This window comes from Phaenicophaeus curvirostris, chromosome 1 (assembly GCF_032191515.1).
Source record: "Phaenicophaeus curvirostris isolate KB17595 chromosome 1, BPBGC_Pcur_1.0, whole genome shotgun sequence".
In the NCBI taxonomy this organism is placed as follows: Eukaryota; Metazoa; Chordata; class Aves; order Cuculiformes; family Cuculidae; genus Phaenicophaeus; species Phaenicophaeus curvirostris.
The window spans coordinates 156,600,808-156,620,772 of NC_091392.1; the positions used below are offsets into that span (position 1 = coordinate 156,600,808).

The 19,965-nt window shown below is 39.4% G+C and overlaps 1 protein-coding gene across 1 annotated transcript in view; it reads left to right on the forward strand.

Annotated features, from left to right (window-relative positions):
* The window catches only part of DNAJC3 (DnaJ heat shock protein family (Hsp40) member C3), a 39,904-nt gene that overhangs the window by 9,486 nt on the left and 10,453 nt on the right, over positions 1-19,965 (forward strand). The window contains exons 3-9 of the mRNA XM_069878682.1: positions 192-316; positions 1,412-1,486; positions 10,972-11,124; positions 12,461-12,642; positions 15,077-15,196; positions 16,359-16,464; positions 16,568-16,688. Coding sequence (XP_069734783.1) covers positions 192-316; positions 1,412-1,486; positions 10,972-11,124; positions 12,461-12,642; positions 15,077-15,196; positions 16,359-16,464; positions 16,568-16,688 — 882 coding nt within the window. The remainder of the gene's footprint in view (positions 1-191; positions 317-1,411; positions 1,487-10,971; positions 11,125-12,460; positions 12,643-15,076; positions 15,197-16,358; positions 16,465-16,567; positions 16,689-19,965) is intronic.

Sequence of the window (19,965 nt, forward strand, 5' to 3'; positions counted from 1 at the left end):
AAGTGAATATGCTTCCAAATGTAGGCCTACAGCTTGGATAATGTTACAAATTTTATGTTCTACTGATTAATATCATTTTTCCTCAGTTACTTAAAACTCTGGTAATTTATTTTTAGTCATTATAGTTTCACCGTACCCAAAGTTTCAGTTGCTTTGAGATAGCATTCTGATTCCTGTTTCTCCACTTACAGATGGAGACCCTGATAACTACATCGCATATTACCGAAGAGCCACAGTGTACTTAGCCATGGGTAAATCTAAAGCAGCAATTCGTGATTTAAGTAAAGTTGTTGAATTAAAGCAGGACTTCACATCAGTAAGTATTATTGGAACTGAAAATTGGTCAAGCATTAAAAAAACATTTGGAAGGAGGTTGATTTTTCGGATTTTGCTGAACAGAAATAGAAAATACATTATAATTTAGAAGGCTTTAAATAGGATAAAATAATTGTGATGGTGTATGTGCTTGAATTTGCAGCTATGACAAGTGTAGTCTAGCCAGTTATTCTAACAACTAATAGTAGTTGTATTAAGTTCATGTCCCTCGTGGGTTTGTGCTAAACACTTTCTTTCTCTCACTTGTGGTTATTCTCCTCTGGGTCAGCAAGGCCATGCTCTCTGAGAGCGATGGGCAGGGGGGGAAGAGTGCACAGATGCTTCTGGTTTTTATTCTGTTTTAATCAGCATTGGATTTGTGGCATCCCTTCTCCACAGGAATGATCCTAATCTCACTGCCTTCCTATGGGATCATCACAGGTTCTGAATTACTAGCCCTTTGTTCACTTTTGCTTATCATGTGTGGAAACTGCCTCACTAGTCGGACATTGATGCAGGAGTCCTCTCCATCTCATTCTCTTGTTTCCCTGTTCCATGAACAGTTGCATGTTCTGTATAGCTTACAGCGAAGGAGAAAACATTGAATTCATTGTTGTATGAAAATATTCTCATGATAGATCAGAATCCTCTAAATCATTAGCTTGTCTTTTTACCTAGCTTCTGTTATTCTGAAAGTTTAGTGAAAGAATCAAGTGTGGGGATTGTTTATTATTTATTATTTCTGCTTATTTCTTAAAATCTGTAGGCAGTTATAGTCAGAAAAGTGATGTAAGGTGAACATTCACATTGTTTTATGCAAGTCTTCAAATGAGTTCTGGTGAGTTGCAGCTACTCAAAAACTGGCTGCTTTTTGTCCTTCAGTTCTGGACAGAGTGATTCTTTACCATCAACGAGGCCTCATAAAAACATTGGCAAATTGAAAAGGCAAAGAATGGGTGTTGTGATCTCTGTTTTGGCTTGCTTGCTGTAGTAAAATGAAACTTTTTTTTTTTTGCTGCTCAAGGAAGCTGAAGCTTATTTTCATAATTTGCTGAATTACAACTTGTAAATCAAAAGAAATTGTGTTTCATTTCAGGCAAGATTACAGAGAGGGCAGTTACTGCTGAAGCAAGGGAAATTTGATGAAGCAGAGGATGACTTTAAAAATGTGGTAAGTTGGAGGCCTGAGTTGAAGTATGTCACTGCTTTTAATTAATCGGGTTTTGAGCCAAGGTCTCAACTCTGGTGCTCTAGATCATACGGGATGTATGCCATATGAGTGTGTCTTTCTGGTTCTTTAAAGGTATTGTAGCTAAACTCCCTGTTAGTCATACAAGACTGAGAAAGTTAGAGTGCAGTGATGAAGGTGGAATCGTAAGGTGTTGCATGGAGTAGCAAGCACTTTGAAAAGTCTGCCTTTGTGTGTGTCTGGTACTTAATGATTTCTGCTTGATGCCACCTATGCTAGGGAACAGTCTTCGTTCAGAAAGAAAGGATAAGTGACATGAGACTCAAAGTATGTAATTGAACCTTACGTCAATTCAGGTCACCCTGGAAAATCACTAGAGGCCTCATGGATCAACCTTTGAAGGTTCCTATCTCTCTTCACTGATTGCAGAAGGATCCTGGGCTCTTAGTTTAGTCACGGGGCTGTTAGAATCAATGAATTTCAGTGACATTCATCTGTGTGTCCCCTTATCTGCAGAGGAGGTCTACATCTTTTGTGAATGTGTTGACAGTACTTTCTCTACATGATCAGGAGTGCCCAGAGTTTCCATACACACACAGTTGAGTATTATCCAGCTTAAAGTCATTTGGATTGTTTTTTCCTTCAGTGGTTGTTTTGTGCATTTTGGCCTCATGCTGCAACAGTAAGGTGATTTAACCCCAGAACAGAACTCCTTAGAGAATATGTGAAACTCTTACCTCTGCATTGCACAAAATTTCTGTAAGCATGAACATATGTAAAATTCATTCTTGTGCTTGCTTATGCTTCAACAGCTCCTAGTTTGAACAGCTTGTGTGTCCCTTATGCAAAAATAAATAGAATTTGCAAGTGTAACTGGTGCTGTCTAGTTGGCTTTCTTTGAAGACTGATGGGCAAAGCAGTTCTGCATTGCAGGTTACAAATGTTTGATGAAAATCTTACTAGTGAGTACATATGACAAAACCACAACAGTTATACTCTATGCTCTGCAGGGCAGCTGGGAAGAATGGCTCTTGCAGGTGTAAATGCACCAGGCAGTCTTTGTGTTTGTAGCAAAGTTGCAATAGCTTATTCTGAAATTCATGTAGCAACGGCTCTTCTGGCTGCTGCTGCTCCCTCAGTAAGTTTTAGGAGTGTGTGTTCTGCAGTTGCACGTGTGATTGCAGTGCATCTCTGCTGTTTGCTTATGTGGGAGAGTGTCGTTCAGCTCTGATTAATTGAGGACATAGTTGCTGCAATAGCAATTACGTGATGTCAGTGTTGATTCTGAGTTTGCGTATGCATCTCTGTGGTTACTGTCTGTTGGAGTACTCCTTAAATGTGTATGAAAATACTTCTCCAATCAACTGCCAAGTAACTTGCCTTTTTTTCCAAACCAGCTATAAAACTTTAGACTGCTACCTTTGATCAGTCAAATAGTTTCAGTCTTCAGTCAAGTTTTAAATCTGAAGTAGAACAGTTTCTTCTAAAAAGCTGACTTATGAAGATACCATATTGGTTCTAAATATTACTTGCAGTTTGCTTGGTTTTGTGAACTGTATTGCCTGTGTACTTTGAGAATATGGTGAGCAGTCCTTTTTTAAGATCACAGTTTTCAGTTAGGTACAATATTGAAGGAAAATAAGCCACTGTTAAATAACAAAATAACATTCTGTGTTTCTTTGGGGGGGGTGTATGTGTGGTTTTGGGTTTTTTTTATGAGAGGAAGGGAGTGAAGGAGGAAAGCTGATAGAGCTTAAATATCTTTCCAAATGATTTCAAGACTTTTACATCCAGACTCTTTGCTACCGAAAGTGATAGGTAGAAGGTAAGGTAAACAGTAACCACTAGGAAGCTTTGACTCATAAGTCAGTTGTCAAAGAAGCCAGAAGGTATAAGTTTTACCTTGAAATGAAAGTTCCTTCTACTGCTAGGGTAGATCTGTCAGAAACACCAGGGGAATTGCCATAGCTTTTAGGCTAGAATTTGATTGTGGATTTGGATACCTAAAATTGCATGTTTTATGTGTGAACAGGGTTTGTAATTTGTGATTCTGCTCTTTGGCTGACTAGAGTGCTCTCATTCTGGGTAAGCATTTAGCACATTGGCAGACATTGTGCTGAACTGAAGAAAACCTCTGGCCGTCCTGCATTCGTGGTGCAGAGGCTCTAAATCCGCAAACAGTCGCTCTAAGTCAGTACGCACGCAGCAGCCTGGTGGTATGTTTTGAGGATGCAGAAGTTGAGTGGACAGATGGGATGGAAGTGCTGCATTTAAAAACCAAACCAAAACAAACCTTGACACCATAGAACCATTGAATGGTTTGGGTTGGAAGGGACCTTAAAGGTCATTCTGTTCCAAGCCCCTCTGCCATAGGCAGGGACACTTCCCATTAGACCAGGCTGCTCAAGGCCCCATCCATCCCCCTTCACTGAAAGGGAGATGTTAATTTGAACAAAAGTAATCCTCTTTCTTTACTTGGCGGGGTTACAGGATGTTATTTAGAATAGGTGGTCCTGAGGATGTCGTACACTTACAGAAATGAATTTCAGGCTGTCAAATATGAGAGGTTTTTGCCTTCAGTGTTAAGTTTCCTGCGGGAATAGTTGTGTAGATGAGATGGGCTTTCTTCTGGTAAAGCCAGCCTTCTTTGTAGTAGATAGTATGCCCTTGAATGATAGTAGATGCGTTATCTCTTGTGTGATTTCTCACAGGAGATTGTTTGATTGCTGGAGTCAGGTGCTTACTTCAAGGGAGTAGGTCAGATTTTAAAATATTCCCCAGTTTTCAGTTGGATAAACCAGGTCAGGATGTGGAAACTAAGGAGAATAATTTTACTAGTGCTGCTCAAAGACAGATATGTAGGAGTGAGGTGGTTTATAATTCTCTGTATGATGCTTGCATTAAGAGTCAGCGTCACCAGTGTTGCTTTCCATGCCTGTCAGAACTGCAGGGTGACTGATGTAATGAGCCATCTGAAAAATGCTGTTTTCTCCTGGCATATTCCTGGAGTCTGTCAAATCCCAGTGGAGACTCTGAGAAGCTTTTTCTTCTTCCCATCCCTCCTCCATTCTCTCTTGGGTGTCATGCTCCTTGAAAGGCAGTTTTAAGGGATCTCAGCAGTTTAGGAGATGCAGTCGTTTTTGAGGGAGAGAGAATAAGAAAAATCCTACGTGTGTAAATGGAGGGGAGGCTGACAGGTAAGCTTCCAGAGCTTATAACAGCAACAGTTTTGTTTAAAGCTTGAAAGAACCATTGATACTATCCTTTACATATACACGTATACATGTCCTTTAGGACAATTTTACTGTTAGACTTGTAGAATGAAAAAAAAAATCATGTTCTTAAGTTCTTTGTATGCCATTTTATAGTATGTAGAAAAAGTTTCTTGAGCATCCTAAACATCTTTAAAATTATATGGTTGAAGTAGAGCAGTTCCTTTGTTTGTTTCTACCCACTGTAGTGTATTGGTACTGGGTGTCCCATGAGGCAGTGCCAGTATGATAGCAGGCGGTGGGAATGCCTGACTGGGAAGGATGGGAGTACTCCTTTCAGGAGCAGAATCTCTTGAAACCCCAGCCTTCATGAGTTATTTTTAGAATGCCTTTTTTGTTTCCTCCTCTGTACTTTCTTCTTGGCTGAAAGGGGTGATTCAGACTTATGCCTTGATGTGTTAAGCAATACTGTGTTTCTAGAAACCTCTCCTTTGGCTGACAGATGCACCAAGCCGAAGTTTGTTACGTGGACCAGTTTTTTCGTTGTTTTTTTTTTCTCTCTAGCCATGCAGAATCACAGCTCGTTAATCTTTAGAAGCTCTTTAGCTTTTTCCTTTGCAACTCAGCTACCAGTTTGGAAATCTAGGACCTAGAAGGTAATAAAATTTCCAATAGGTCTAATAGGGGGTCTAATACTTGTGTTCAGAGTGCCCAGGATGGAATAGGGATTATGTAGAAGTCTTAGGTGACTTCAGGAGGTCATTGCTCATAGTATATGGCTAGTATTGATTTACTGATAATTTAAGGTAGATCAAACATTTAGAGCTTTACCAGTACTTAATAATAAACCAGTTTAGTGTTTAACAAGGTGATTGTATAGAATCTATTATAATCAAAACAGCTACTTATAGATTTGAAAATTGAGATTCACTCCTATTTACTACATGGTATAATAAGTACATATGCAAGTGCAGAAATATAGAAATATAAGTGTTCAAAAAGGTGTATTAGTATTTAAGCATAGTTTTGACGACAGTTAAAGATATATACATATATTTAAGTATACAGATAGATAAAGGGATGAGTAGAGAGACTAGGCTGAAAATTTCCCTCTTGAGATTGGCAAGAATACTCACCTAGGGTGCATCAGCATTCCCAGCAGGTGATGGTTGGCTCTGAAGAGGACTTGACTTTGCCTAAGGTTTTCTCATTTGCTGTGTTAGCAAATGCGATCACGTACTACACCTGAATGGTGTCTCAACTCAGGGAGAGATTACTGGTCCCAGCTTCCTGCCATCCAGAAGAGCTGAAAGGGCCTTCCTTATGATGACTTACTTATAGGATTTTGGGATGATTGACTTTCTTCAGATATTTGAGTATTCATTTTGATTTTTTTTTTTTATATTCCTTTTGGCTGCAACTAGGAAGATGTAATTCTGGCAACTCTTACTAGTTATATCAGACTACCTTACTTGGGCCACGATCCAGATACCATCAGTGGGTGACTGGTGTTTGGTCAATCTTTCTCACGCAATGAGGGGGGTCTTTTCGCAGCCACACAGGGTCTTCAAAGCTTTAAGAATAAGAACACTGAGGTGTCCAAGTGCTCTGGATCACTGCATCATGACAATGGATATTCTTAATGTGCCTAGTTAAGATGACCAATAATCAGCTCCCTTATTGAGGTGATGAGGGAGTCTTTTCCCAGGCACAGCAGCTTGAGGTAGGCCAAGGATGAGAATTCAACCCTGCGAGCCTGGTTTCCACTGAATCAGCGAGTGGCCCAGAGGGGCAGGAAAGGTGTTGAGAGAGTCAAAAGGTGTGCTAAGCAGCCTACAACTGTCTATACCCCAAGCCTTCTTGTACTTTAATCTCAAGTTTCTTCTATTATTCAGAAACTACTAATCAAAACAGGAGTCAACAGGACAGATCTGTGGGCACATCGCTGATGTCCAAGGCCTCAATCTATTGAAGCCTTGGAATATTTGTTTTATCTTTAAGCATGTGATTTTTACTGAAAAATAAAAGGAATATTGGTATACTTTGGTTGATGAAAGGCTTTCTGAAAAGGTGAGAAAAGCAATGCAATTCCTGGCAGCCTTTTGCATATGCTTTTTAATATTGTCTGTGACCCTGCTTGTGACCTAGAGAAAATGACAAGCATTTAAGTTGCTGAGTTCTTTTGGAGGCATAAAAATAGAACGGAACTTCTGCCTAGTCTGTTGGAAAGCGTGTAAGGGACCAAGTTGTTATTTCTTTTAAGTTATTTTCATTTTTTGTTTGGACTGAGTTGAAGTTTGTTGCAATAAATACTGTAAATTGAGGTATTCTAAATATGCAACTCTTGTCTCCCTTGGAAGCATAAACACTTGAAAGCTGGAAAGGGAAGGTGCTTCTTTCAGCTCCACTAGATGTCAGCCAAGCCCAAGTGACTGAGCACTGTACATCTGCAAATTTTTCTCTGATCTAGAGAAGCTCTTTGCTGTTGCAAAGTACACTGGGCTGTCATTTTCCGTGCTTTGTTGGTACGTGTAGTAATACTGGTTTGGATGTGGGTGGACTGTAAGTTAGCCTGATTTGAGTAAGTTAGTAACCAAGCTTGGGATGGATATTTGAAGCTCTCTTAAATAAATCAAAATAACATCAGATTGTTTCCAAATACGTTCCGTTGTGTACTGTGATCATCTGTAGCTTCCTGGGTAAAGAATGAAAATAAAAATATTTCCTTCCTTTTTTCCATCTGTCTTAACATCGTAGTTGTGTTACTTAATATATTGCTTTGCTGAGGCACAGCTTTCCTTTGTGCACTGTTCTCAAGTGTGTGGATGGACTCAATCGCAAAGGTCTTTTCCAACCAAACAATGTTTTGATATTAGATAACACAAACCAAGTTCACCTCAATACTTTTTACAAGCCTAATAAATTTATTTTCACTGTGTCAATATTACCTGTGTCAAAACATGAAAATTAAACAGCTTTAGAATGTATAGATGTTTGCCTATGTTACTGCCACTGGACCAGTATATGCAAAGTATGGAAGCAGTGTATTCATAACTTTTTGAGTTTTTTTTAACAATATTTAGTTCTTTTAAACAACAATATGCAAGAGTTTTTCAGGTTGTTTAGTCTTTATTATAAAGACTAATGTACAGATTGACCAGGGAAGCTGTGAATGCCCCCTCCCCAGAGGTGTTCAAGACCAGCTGGATGGGACTTTGAACAGCCTGGTCTAGTGGGAGGTACCCCTGGTCTAGTGGGAGGTACCCCTGCCCATGGCAGGGAGGGTTGTAGCTGGATGGTCTTTAAGGTCCCTTCCAACCTAAGCCATTTTGTCATTCTATACTCAAATGCTACCAATGAATTGCCTGCATATCTTTAATCTATACTCTTGGAGAGCGTAGGTTTTGAGTTGTCTCTTTTTTTTTTTTTTTTTTAATTAAGGCAGCTCTAACTCTTTTGCAGTAGTATTCATGCACTAAATGCCCAGCATTTTCCTGTATTATTGACGGACCATTACAAAGGAAGATGTAGGAATACGTAACTGGGAGAGTATGACAGGTCATGATATGCTGTTGAATTAGCTTAGCCATGTTTTGTAACTCTTCCTATGCTTCTGAAAAACAGATCCTGAAGGGAAAAGTCCTTACTAAAGCTTATGGACAGGACTTAACTTAAACAGCGTTAGTGATTTCCAGTTCTGTTCAAGTCCTGTATCAGTGTTCTGTATTTGGGGATACTTTTTTTAGCATACTAACAATGTTGTAAAGGTTTGTTAAATAAAATATATATTGCTGATACAGAAAGCACAGTTGTAAACTACGTGTAGGTGTGACATGCTGGAATATATTCATTAATTCACACTGGCATGTGGCATCATCGCGATAGCAGCATCCACACAGAAAATGCAAATGTATCCTGTGTAGTTTAACATTGATCTGGCTTCACTGTTTGGTTGCTGCCAGTATATCAGTTTGGCTGTATCTATGACCTCTTATTAACAATATTTTTCTGAAGTAATGCTACATGTAGCTTTGTGTGTGGCTGGTTTAACTTCCGCCTGTGTTTAGGAAGGTCATATCCACAGACTTGTGAAATACAATCAAGTATGGCAGGTTTGGAGGCTGGGGGTGGGTGTTACCATGCTTCTTGGAAACCAGTGTGAATTATTTAGCTTGTTGCAATGCTATTCCCATCAGAAAACTTATCAATACTTCATGTTTGACTGCAAATTCAAGAAAGCAATTTCAAGACTGCCTACTTTGAATAGAAATGATGTAAGCACTTTCTAGATGCCAAGAAAATGCTGGGTTTCATGAAGTGAACTACTAATACCTTATCCCACTGTCATGGGTGCAGCAAGGTAATGTTGCAAAGCTCTGAGTCAAGTCCTTGAGATAATGTTCTGGAAGAAGCCAGCTTCATCACTGGGATTAAAGGGGAGAAAGGCAGACACACATGTGAATGCTTTTGAAGCTCAGCTTGATAAATTGATTGGCGTTGTCTGTATGATTTTAACATTGCTTTTCGTATTCCACTGATGTTTTGCTCCAAATAAATGACAAGAAACATACTGCGTGTCTCAGGAATGCAGTGTTATCATGAGATATGCTTAAATGGAAGCATAAAGCTTGTCTGTAGCAAAAGCTCTTAATTTTTAAAAGAGATAAATGCTGAGAAATTGAGAGTGAAATTGAGCAAGTCAGCTGGAACTGAAGAGTTCACAACTTCAGAGAGTTTGGTTGTCTTGGAGCTTTTAAAATAACAAGTGCAGAAATTTGCCTCTTTCTACAAGCTCCAGATTTAGGGGAGAAAGAGGATGTACTGCATCAGGGGTTTATAGGCAATTTTTCTGTTCTAAACAGAAGAAAAGCTTTTTGAAACATATATTGGGAATTAGTGTACAAAGAAGAAAACTGTTTGATCACATTCCTCTCGTCTTCCTGAAAGACAGCGTTAGGGGATAAAGGAAAATGTTCAGGTCCAAGTACAATTTGGTTTTTTGTCAGCGAAATGAAACAGCTGCATAAGGTTCAAAAAGATTTAAATGAAGGCTCTAAGACAGGTGGGACCTGCATATGCTTTTAATGTTGCTTTTAGGCTTTTTCCTTTCATATACCTAACTATATTTTCTCTGGTTCTAATACTTAAGAGTTCTGAGGGCTGATGTTGAATTACATTAGAGACCTAAGCAGAAAATTTGAGTGTTTGAAGAACTTACTGATGCAGAAAAGGGAAGGGGCCACTTTGACATAAGGGCTACAAGAAAAAGTATTGGATGACTTTGAGGACTTTATAACTTTAATCAAGATACTGTAAATGAAATGCAAGGTAGCGCAAGGTTAGATTTTTAAAACAAACAATGATACTTTAAAAAATAATTCAAGTCCTACTGATCAGCCCCTCTTGAAACTTTAGAACTTGTTCTGATCAGCAACAAGTCTAAAGGTAGTACCTTATTCAAACTGTGCTAAAGTTACAAATGATTTCTTGGCTTTGCAAGGGTATGACTGAGCTTCTTCCTAGCTTGTATTTGTCTTCCTGGGTGAAAGTAGAGTTGACTTTGAGAGATTTTTGGCTTCTAACATTTTCTTTGAAAATAAGAAGCTGCCTAAACAAAGTAAGGCAGGCACAGTGTAACCCCTTCTGCTTGCTTTGAGTGGGGTTTGAGGAGTAAGTCTTTGTAGCCAAAACTAGTTTAAAACTACATGTGAAGTGCACAAATTCCCAGCTGATCTCAGTTAAGCCTTTTCCCTGTCTGTAGCATCTTAACTTGCTGCTCCTCTTTCTGGAAAAAACACATCTTTACAGTAATGCTATCTGTGATGTGTTTTCTGTCCTGATTCTATAAGTATGTTATGTGTTTAAAGTGAGGTATGCGATTATACCATGCACATATACTTCCTACTGTTGGAGTCCAGTGTTTAGTAACTGTCTGCAGAGAGATGAGTTAACTAGGCTGCAGTTTAATGGTCTGAGACTTCAAACCAGTGATGAGGAGGGACGAGGACTTGTGTGTATGTATGGTGCTTCCAGTGGTAAATGAAAAGCCATGGTGGGGGAAGAATTAGATTTTTTTTTGACTTCTGGCTTCTTATCTTGAAACTAAAATTGCCTGGAAACATTTCCAGTGGAATTTTAGAACTAATTTTGCTTTATTTGCAGCTTTAGTCAGTTTTCCGTGACATGATTATTAATGGGACAAAAAGAGAATCTTGAACATTCATTTCAAGTTGCTCTCCTTGTTAATGTTTGCAGCTCAAATCCAATCCTAGCAATAATGAGGAAAAAGAAGCCCAGACTCAGCTGACAAAATCTGATGAGTTACAGCGCCTGCATTCACAAGCACTATCTGCCTACCAGCAAGAGGATTATGAAACCGCTATTTCTCTTCTTGATGAAATCTTGGCAGTAAGTGTTAAGTAAAATGGTACTGTGAAAGGGAAATAAGAGCTCCTGTCTGATACCTGTATATTTTTATCTGTATATTTTTGTTTAATATCTTCTTCACTGATGTGAAAACACTTGGTGTAATTGGCTCAGTTTTGCTGAGCACCCTGAGTCCATAATGAAGTTGGAGAATGGGAAATGCTGAGCACTAGCTGCAAAAGTCAAAATAATAGATTGTAATTAGGGTTAAACATACGACTTCAGCCAAAACTCTGGTATTGATAACGTTCTTGATTATACATTCCCATTTTTCCACAGTTCGGTTTTTTCTTCAGGAAGTTGGGAAAAAAAAGTTGCTCTCAAACCAATGAAGCTTTGCCAGATATAGGAGGCGTAGTTTTTTTTATTAATCTAGGTGTTTTGTTGCCTAGATGCAGGTAATTTTTTATCTTGAGGCAAATTAAGTAACAGAAGATCAAGAAAGTAATGAAGTTAAAAATGTACATAGCTATCTAGATTTTCAGTTTGTTCCTTTGATACTTGTATCTGTTGAATTTTAATCAGCATAGGTAGTCTGGTAGTATAAGTGTAAATAATCACATGGGTGTTGTGTGTGTCGTCTAGAAATATATATTAAAAGACAGTTAACTGCTGTGACCCTCCACGTAAAAATTAACACTGCTGACTTGGAATTTGCAACGCTCTAGCTTTTGGTGAAGAAACTGCCTAAGTGTGGGAGTTTGTTTATGGGGAAGGAAGATGGAGAAGCAGAAAAGCCCGATTCTCTAAAATGAGCCTCATTTGTTTACAAACAAATTATAAGACCCAAAATAAACTATAAAACAAATTATGACAGGCAGCTCCTTTTAATTAACTATTTTTTCTATACTGTGGTAGCGTTACTTCTCTCTATATATATCTTTAAAATCCACATACTAAGGTCAAATTTTGTGTTGCCGAATCTTACCTACAGGCTTCATTCTAGAAGATGACTGACACCTTGGTCCTTGCTGTTCATTACCCCATCTCTTTTGAGAAGATATAATAATTTGATTCTCATATTCTTCCCTGGAGGCTGAGCAGACTGTCCCAGTTTAAGCAGTGCCAGTAGATTTCATTCATCTCCCTGCATGAGCTCAATAAATCACAAATTTTTCAGGCCTTTATTTTCTCACTGGGCAGGTGCATCACAGCATCCACCAGGAAGCAGAGATGCTAATTTCATGAACTCTGCGTGCAACGTGAACCTTATGCTATTGCAGTTGGCAAAGTGAAATTAACTGGGGTTTTTCTTTTGTGGAGAAAAAGAAGTGAAGAGTTATGGACCAAAACCAAGCTTTAATTTTGATTTCTCAAGGTTTGTGTTTGGGATGCAGAGCTACGGGAACTTCGAGCTGAGTGTTATATAAAGGAAGGGGAACCAAGCAAAGCCATTAGTGACCTGAAAGCTGCTGCCAAATTAAAGAATGATAATACTGAAGCCTTCTATAAAATCAGCAGAATATATTATCAGCTGGGGGACCATGAATTATCTCTCAGGTAATTTTATTGTTTGCTGTAATTGTGATTGAGACAAAAAAGGTGCTGATATAGGTCATGATAAACACATTGTCTGTCTTTTGGATGGGGTAGCAACACTGGTCTGGATCTGATGAAGGAAGCTCTTTTCCTGAAGCTAAGAACTGGCAGCGAAGGCACTGTGTTTATTCTTGGCGTACCAGCTATTGATACTTGCTAGTACTTTGTTTACTTAAATAGAAGCCATAGTGCAGGTCTTTCAGAGTTGCTTGCATTTACTATTCTTATTGTAGAGGAATGCTAGAAGAAAGTACTTCTCTAAACTTGCCTTGCTGGAGCCTTTTTTTAACCTTGAACCTCCATTCAAGTTAAATTTACAATGCAAACAATAAAACCCCTATGAATTAAGTCTGGATATTTATTTTCAAAAAGTTACTGGTTTAATAAATAAAAAGTACAGGAGCATCCAAGAATGAGGAGCTGGAGATCCAGAACTGTCAATCTTTTATTCTTCTAGATAGTGTCCAGGATTTTGCATGATTACTTTTTTTGTTTTGTTTAATGCTCTATCCTTTTGTTCGTATTCAGTTAAGTTTAAGGTGTTATTCCGTATGTCCCTAGTCAGTGCTGCAGATGAGTGCCCTTTGCCCTGTCCAGACTGTTAACTCCAAACTCCGGACTCAGTTAAATAGATTATATAATCCTTTCTGCACAGAAGTGGTGTCTGTGCAGCTCATCATCTCAGATGTGCTACCTGCATCTCTGGGCTCCTTCCAATATGAATTCTGACACAGAACCTGTTCAGTAAGAGGTGAAGGGAACTTAAAAAGCCTGAGTTTCTTTTCTTGGCAAAGTATGACAAAAGCTGGTGGGTGGAAACTGCATGTGATTATAATTGCAGAAATTCTTTTTATAGCTGGGCAAAAGTAAACACTAAATGACTAATTGGTTTGCATAAGAGATCCCCTTTCCAGAGTACACTTAATCTCTGAAGCTCATAGGTCACTTCTGTGGTGACATTTGGTAGCTGGCCATCGCGTAGCCTGCTGATTTGAAGAGTAGCTGGTATTCTTTTTTTCTTTAAAATCCATAGATGTACTTCCTCTATTAATAATCAAATCTTAAGATTTTTCAAGTACAATTGAGAGAGTAGAACAGAATCCAAACAAAGGGAGAAGCCTCTTTTAGCTATACTCCTGATATTAAATTTTTTTCATAATTAAGGTATACTAGGAGTTCTATAGCTCTTGGCCTTGCTGGGTGATGAATCTTGTCCTTCCCTTAGTTGTTTCCTCTTACCTTTACAGGCTTAATGATTTTCAAATAATAGATGTTTTTGTCTTTGATTAGGAATGAAACCAAGTTTTTGTAATCTCTTTCTGAAGGTAACAGCTTGGTTCTGCTATGATGACTCTATATGATACAAAACTTTTGTTCCTTCATATGATTGGATGAGTCTGTGAGCAACCTGATCTAGCAGCAAGTGTCCCTGCCTATGGCAGGGGTGTTCAAATGGATGATCTTTAAGGTCATTTCCAACCCAAACCATTCTATGATTGCATTCTGGAGATTTTTGAAAGTCTTTTGACTATTCTAAGGTGTATCTATTCTAATCAGAATCTGATTAAACAGACTTTATAGTGAAAAGTCAGCCTCAGGCTTGGCTGAGATTCCATTGAGAGGAGGTTTGGGTCCTAGCTGAGTTTTGTCTGTTTCAGGCAGCATAAAATACACTTTTAAGGAGGTGTTTTGTAATATGGCAGAGTTAAATATACAGGAAGATTACAATCAATTGTATCTCATAACTGCTGAATATAATTTCTTTCCCAGGGTGTATTTTTCTTCTGCTGTTTAGTCAGTTATTAATGTAACGCTTCCCGATCTCTGTGTATTTGGCAATAAAAAATAATTAAAATCAAACCTAATACCCCTGTATGTTCTGGAAGACTTTTGTATCACTTGAAATTCATTTTTGGATGAAGGGAAAGATTGTGTAAAATTAGCTGTTGTTCTGGCCAGCTTACAGATACTGCGTTGTGTATATAGGTGAAATATATATTCACTACCTGAAAGGAGGTTGTAGAGAGGAGGGTGCTGGCCTCTTCTCCCAAGTGACAGGGGACAGGATAAGAGGGAGTGGCCTCGAGCTCCTCCAGGGGAGATTTAGGCTGGACATTAGGAAAAAGTTCTTCACAGAAAGGGTGATTGGGCACTGGAACAGGCTGCCCAGGGAGGTGGTTGATTCACCTTCCCTGGAGGTGTTTAAGGCACGGGTGGACGAGGTGCTGAGGGGCATGGTTTAGTGTTTGATAGGAATGGTTGGACTCGATGATCCGGTGGGTCTCTTCCAACCTGGTTATTCTATGATTCTATGAAATTTCATAATGTGTGGTGATATATTTCTTTTGGTTTTTTGGTGTTTTCTTTTTTTTCTTCCCTACTTCCCTGTGAAAAGTGAAGTCCGTGAGTGTCTGAAACTGGACCAAGACCATAAGCAATGCTTCTCTCTCTATAAGCAAGTAAAGAAACTCAATAAACAGATTGAGTCTGCAGAGGAATTCATCAGAGAAGGCAGGTGAGTGTTCACTGCTATATTAAAAAAAAAACCTGCTACTGAAGTGCCAGCTTATTATTGATTGAGGAGTTAAGTGATGCTTTTTGCATTTGTCAGTTGAAGTGGATAACTAAGCACAGCTCTCGCGTTACAATTAAAATAAATATTGACTTGCATAGTGACAGTCCTATTCTAATTCCTTAAGATGCCACTGTCTTCTCTTTGCATACTTAACTCCCTTGTGAAGCGGGCAGCAAGACCAAGAGAGGGGTAGGATTTGTCAGCTCTCGTATATTATAACTTGGCACTGGTGAGGCCACGCCTGGAGTGCTGGGCTCCCCAGTACAGGAGAGGAGAAGATGCTGAGAGAGAAAGTCCAATGAAATGCCGCTGAAATGATGGAGGGACATTGCTCCTGTGATGAAAGGTTGAAACAGTTGGGACTGTTGCTCCTGAACCTTCTCTGCTACAGGGGGATCTCATCAATGTCTATGAATACCTGAAGGGAGGATGCAAAGATGGCAGAGTCAAGCTTCTTTCACTGGAGCCTGGTGACAGGACCAAGGGCAGTGGGTGCAAACCGAAATGAGAAATTTCATTTAAGCATAAAGAAATGCTTCCTGCCACATTTCCACTGGTGCAGGTTGCCCAGGGAGATTGTGGAGTCTCTCCACTTTGCAGATACTCAAAATCTCTCTAGACACTGTCCTGGGCAACCAGCTCTAGTTGGCCTTTCTTGAGCCGGAGAGTTGGACCAGATGACCTTCAGGGGTCCCTTCCAATTTCAGTTGTTCTGTGATTAAAGGACCACATCTTTAGAATAAAGCCACCTAGTGACTCTGCAGTGCCTTGATAGCAAAAATGGATCCGACTAACAGGCTGTTGTTTGTTCACACTGAAGGATGGTAGTCGTTACTTTCTGCAGAAGCATGCCAGGCGTAGTACTCGCTCTTCTGTCTTGTAGCACAGAAAAGAGAACAATGGTGCAATTCTTGAAGTGGCTGACATTCTTCCTCATGCTCTTGTTTCATACCACACCTTCAAGGCTTAAAATTAAGATCCGTTGCTAGAAGAACGTGAAAATCTGTGACTTTTAAAACTTTAACATTTGTAAATTAATTGCAATGCCCTGAAATAGCCATTGCATTTAATGATATTTTGCTTATCTTTATGATTTAAACAGGTATGAAGATGCTATCAATAAATATGATTCTGTAATGAAAACCGAGCCAGATGTCCCAGTTTACACTACTCGTGCCAAAGAAAGGATCTGCCATTGTTTATCAAAGGTAATTTGCTTATCTCCATCTGTAAATTTCTTTAAAACAAACAATGCCTCCCTCCCCCTAGCCCCACAACTACATCAATTTCGTTTTGCTTTCTCTTCCTTAGAATCAGCAGGCTACTGAAGCCATAAAAGTCTGTACAGAAGTTCTGCAACTGGAACCAACCAATGTGAATGCTCTGAAAGATAGAGCAGAAGCTTATTTGCTGGAAGACCTGTATGAGGAAGGTACAGTTGCAGGCAGTTTGCAGATACTTTTTTGTGGGTGTTTTAAATGCAGTCAGTGTTTAAAAAAAAATTTAACATGCACTTTGACTCTACACTGTGTCGTTATCCCTAATCAGCGCTGGTAGTTGCAGATTTATAAAAATATCTGCAGGTAATTTTGTCTTGATGAGTATAAGTGAGATGTACTTGTTTTATCTACAGTGGAGTTGTCTTTACAACAGTGGGCTATGTTCAGGCTCTTTTATGAGACTGTACAGTTTGCTCAACTGAAACACATATCATCAGCAATGTCAGACAATTGCATTTGGAGATAAAAGGTAGTTATGGTTAGGGAGGTGTAAATAAGTTTTAGGTACTCCGTTTTCATGTCTTTAGGTGGCAGCATGAAACAATACTATTCTATCCCCTATCATATGTTGAGGGCAGAGGAAGGTAACAGCCATTGCTTCACCTCCGTGGGTCTCTGTAGTGCTGCTAAGAGCAGGAGAATCGTAGAATCATTTGGTTGCAAAAGACCTTTGGGATTGAGTCCAACTGTGTCTGTCCACTACTAAACTGTGTCCTGGAGCACCTCATCTAGCTGTCTTAAGTACCTCCAGGCATGATGACTCAACCACCTCCCTGGGCAGCCTGTGCCAGTGCCTGATAACACTTGGTGAAGAAATGTCTTCTGAATTCTAACTTGAACCTGTAAGCTGATTCTGCCTCTGAGGCTGCAGATACTCAATCTCCCTTTAAGTATTGATTATAGGAAAGATGAGGGAAAACTTTTAACAGGGCCTGTAGTGATAGAACAAGGAGTAATGGTTTTAAACTAAAAGAGGAGAGGCTTGTACTAGATATTGGGAAGAAATTTTTTTTCCCTATGGGTAGTGTAATACTGGAGCAGGTTGCCTAGAGAGGTGGTAGATGCCACATCCCTGGAAACACTCAAGGTGAGGTTGGATTGGACTCTGAGCAACTTGATTGAGTTAAAGGTGTCCCTGCTCACTGCAGGGGGGTTGGACTGGATGACCTTCATGATCCCTTCCAATCCAAACCATTCTATGATTTTTCCATACGGGTTTTCCATAAAATGCATACTGTTACATAGGGACTGAGTAATGGGTGTCCCTGAGTACACTGTTATGTTGTTACCTACCGTCTGTAAGAGTCCTAAGTGCTAATGTGCTATAAAAAAATCTTAAAAATTTAATTTAGGGAATCTCATTTCCACAAGAAGCCAGGCTTAAGAGGGAAATTTGGCCATCTGGCGGTTCCATCCCTGTGCTCAGTCATGCTGCAGTTTTTGAAGTGTTGGGCTGTTTTAGACAAATGTGATGAAGGAAAGGACTTCTAGACTTTAAATCTGCAGAAAACTAGTTCCATTAATTTTAGTGCTCGTAGAACATTTTTTCTGTATTCTTCTACTGGATCAGCTTTACAGCTGAACAAAAAAGTCTTTTCTGTTGAAACATTCATGAGACAGCTGTTCTCATTAATAGCATGCTCACACTTTTTTTTGTCTTTTTGAGAAATTAATCACTGAGAGATGATATCACTTACCGCTCGAAGCTCACTTCAGAAACAGGATACCCATTTTGTTCTTTTTTTAGGCCCCCTTGACTCAAATGGAAAGAGGCTGGTGTTTCATGTAGTCCTTTTCATCAACCCTGTAGACTTCGTATCTCTTAAGTGACCTAGACCTAGTCTCTCTTGACTAAGGCTGGCAAATCTTCTTCCCCCCGAAAAGAAAAAGGGTGGAAGTAAACAGCATTTTGCAGAACCGATGACCTTTGTATAAAAGGATTACTTAAAGAAACCCCTGTGTGAGAATAAAACATCTTTCTGGGTTTTTTAGGGTAATTTTTTTCGATGTTTGGATTATTTAGACCTGCAGCATAGAATGATAGAATTTCTTCCCAGAATTTCTTCCTAATGTCTAATCTAAATCTTCCCCCTTCCAATTTAAAGCCATTCCCTCTTGTCCTATCACTACGTGCCTTTGTAAACAGTCCCTCCCCAGCTTTCCTGTAATCCCTCTTCAGGTACTGGAAGACCACTATAAGGTTTCCCCAGAGCCTGCTCTTCTCCAGGCAACTCTCTCAGCCTGTCCTCATAGCAGAGGTGCACCAGCCCTCTCATCATCTTGTGGCCCTCTTCTGGACCTGTTCCAACAGTTCTATATCCATCTTATGTTGGGGATTCCAGAACTGGACACAGCACTCCAGGTGGGGTCTCAAGAGAGCAGAGTAGAGGGAGAGAATCACCTCCCTTGACCTGCTGGCCACGCTTCTTTTGATGCAGACCAGCATACTTAACATGAACCTAAAAGTAGAGGCTCTGGAACATTTTACAGTGATGAGGCCCCCTTCAGGCATTTCTGTCTTTTTTCTGTGCTTCAGTACAATGGAAGTAAGCTTTGCTGGGAAAAGTAAATTTACAAATTAATAAAAAAGCCCTACTTCCCTAAAAATAGTTAAAGGTAGAGAATTCAAATCTCCATAGATTATAGCTTGCACAGAGATTTTTTTATTTAAGAAGAAGAAGTATCAGCAAAAGCAGAACCTAAAGAAAATTTAAGATTATATATTTTTTCCCCCTCAAGATATTTGAATCTTGGAGGGAGGGTACAGAGAAGGGCAGGCCAAACAAGCCCTGCTGTGAGTCTTCTTAGATATACCTTTGCTTCTTATTGCTGGGCAGAATTGATCTGCGTTGAATCTCAATTTGGATCTTTCTAACATTATCTTCTATTAAAGCCTTATCTATTTCTGGTTCCACTATGGTGAGCAAATCTGTCAACTCTTGCAAATTAGAGGAAAAGTTTTGTAACAGCCTGTTGTACAAATGCACAGAGCTGGTCTTGTGCTGGAGCAAAAGCCTCTCTGTTGTGGGATATAAGAAAACACAGAGAGGACACATCTGGGATCTAGGAGAGCTTATTTCCTGGGCTGGAGTCTGCTGGGCTTGGTCTAGCCTGGTTCTGAGTGGACAACTGTACTAGAGTGGAACTGGGCTCCTACAAATCCCTGTTTAACAGATCTCCTGTCTTCCTCCTGCTCTTGATAGCAGTGACATGGCTGTGGTTACACTCCAGTCTCCATAAACAGTATTATAGTCCGTTAACGTTAGCCTGCCTGAAGGTGTCTTTGCTTACCCTTCAGTTTTAACTGCTGTAAAATGATGGCAGATTTTTCTCTGCTGTAGAGAACATAAAGGAATTAAAATTATAGTCTCATATTTAAAGGGGCAAACTGATTCTTGTTCTTTCCTCAAGAAAATTGCAAGCTGGAGG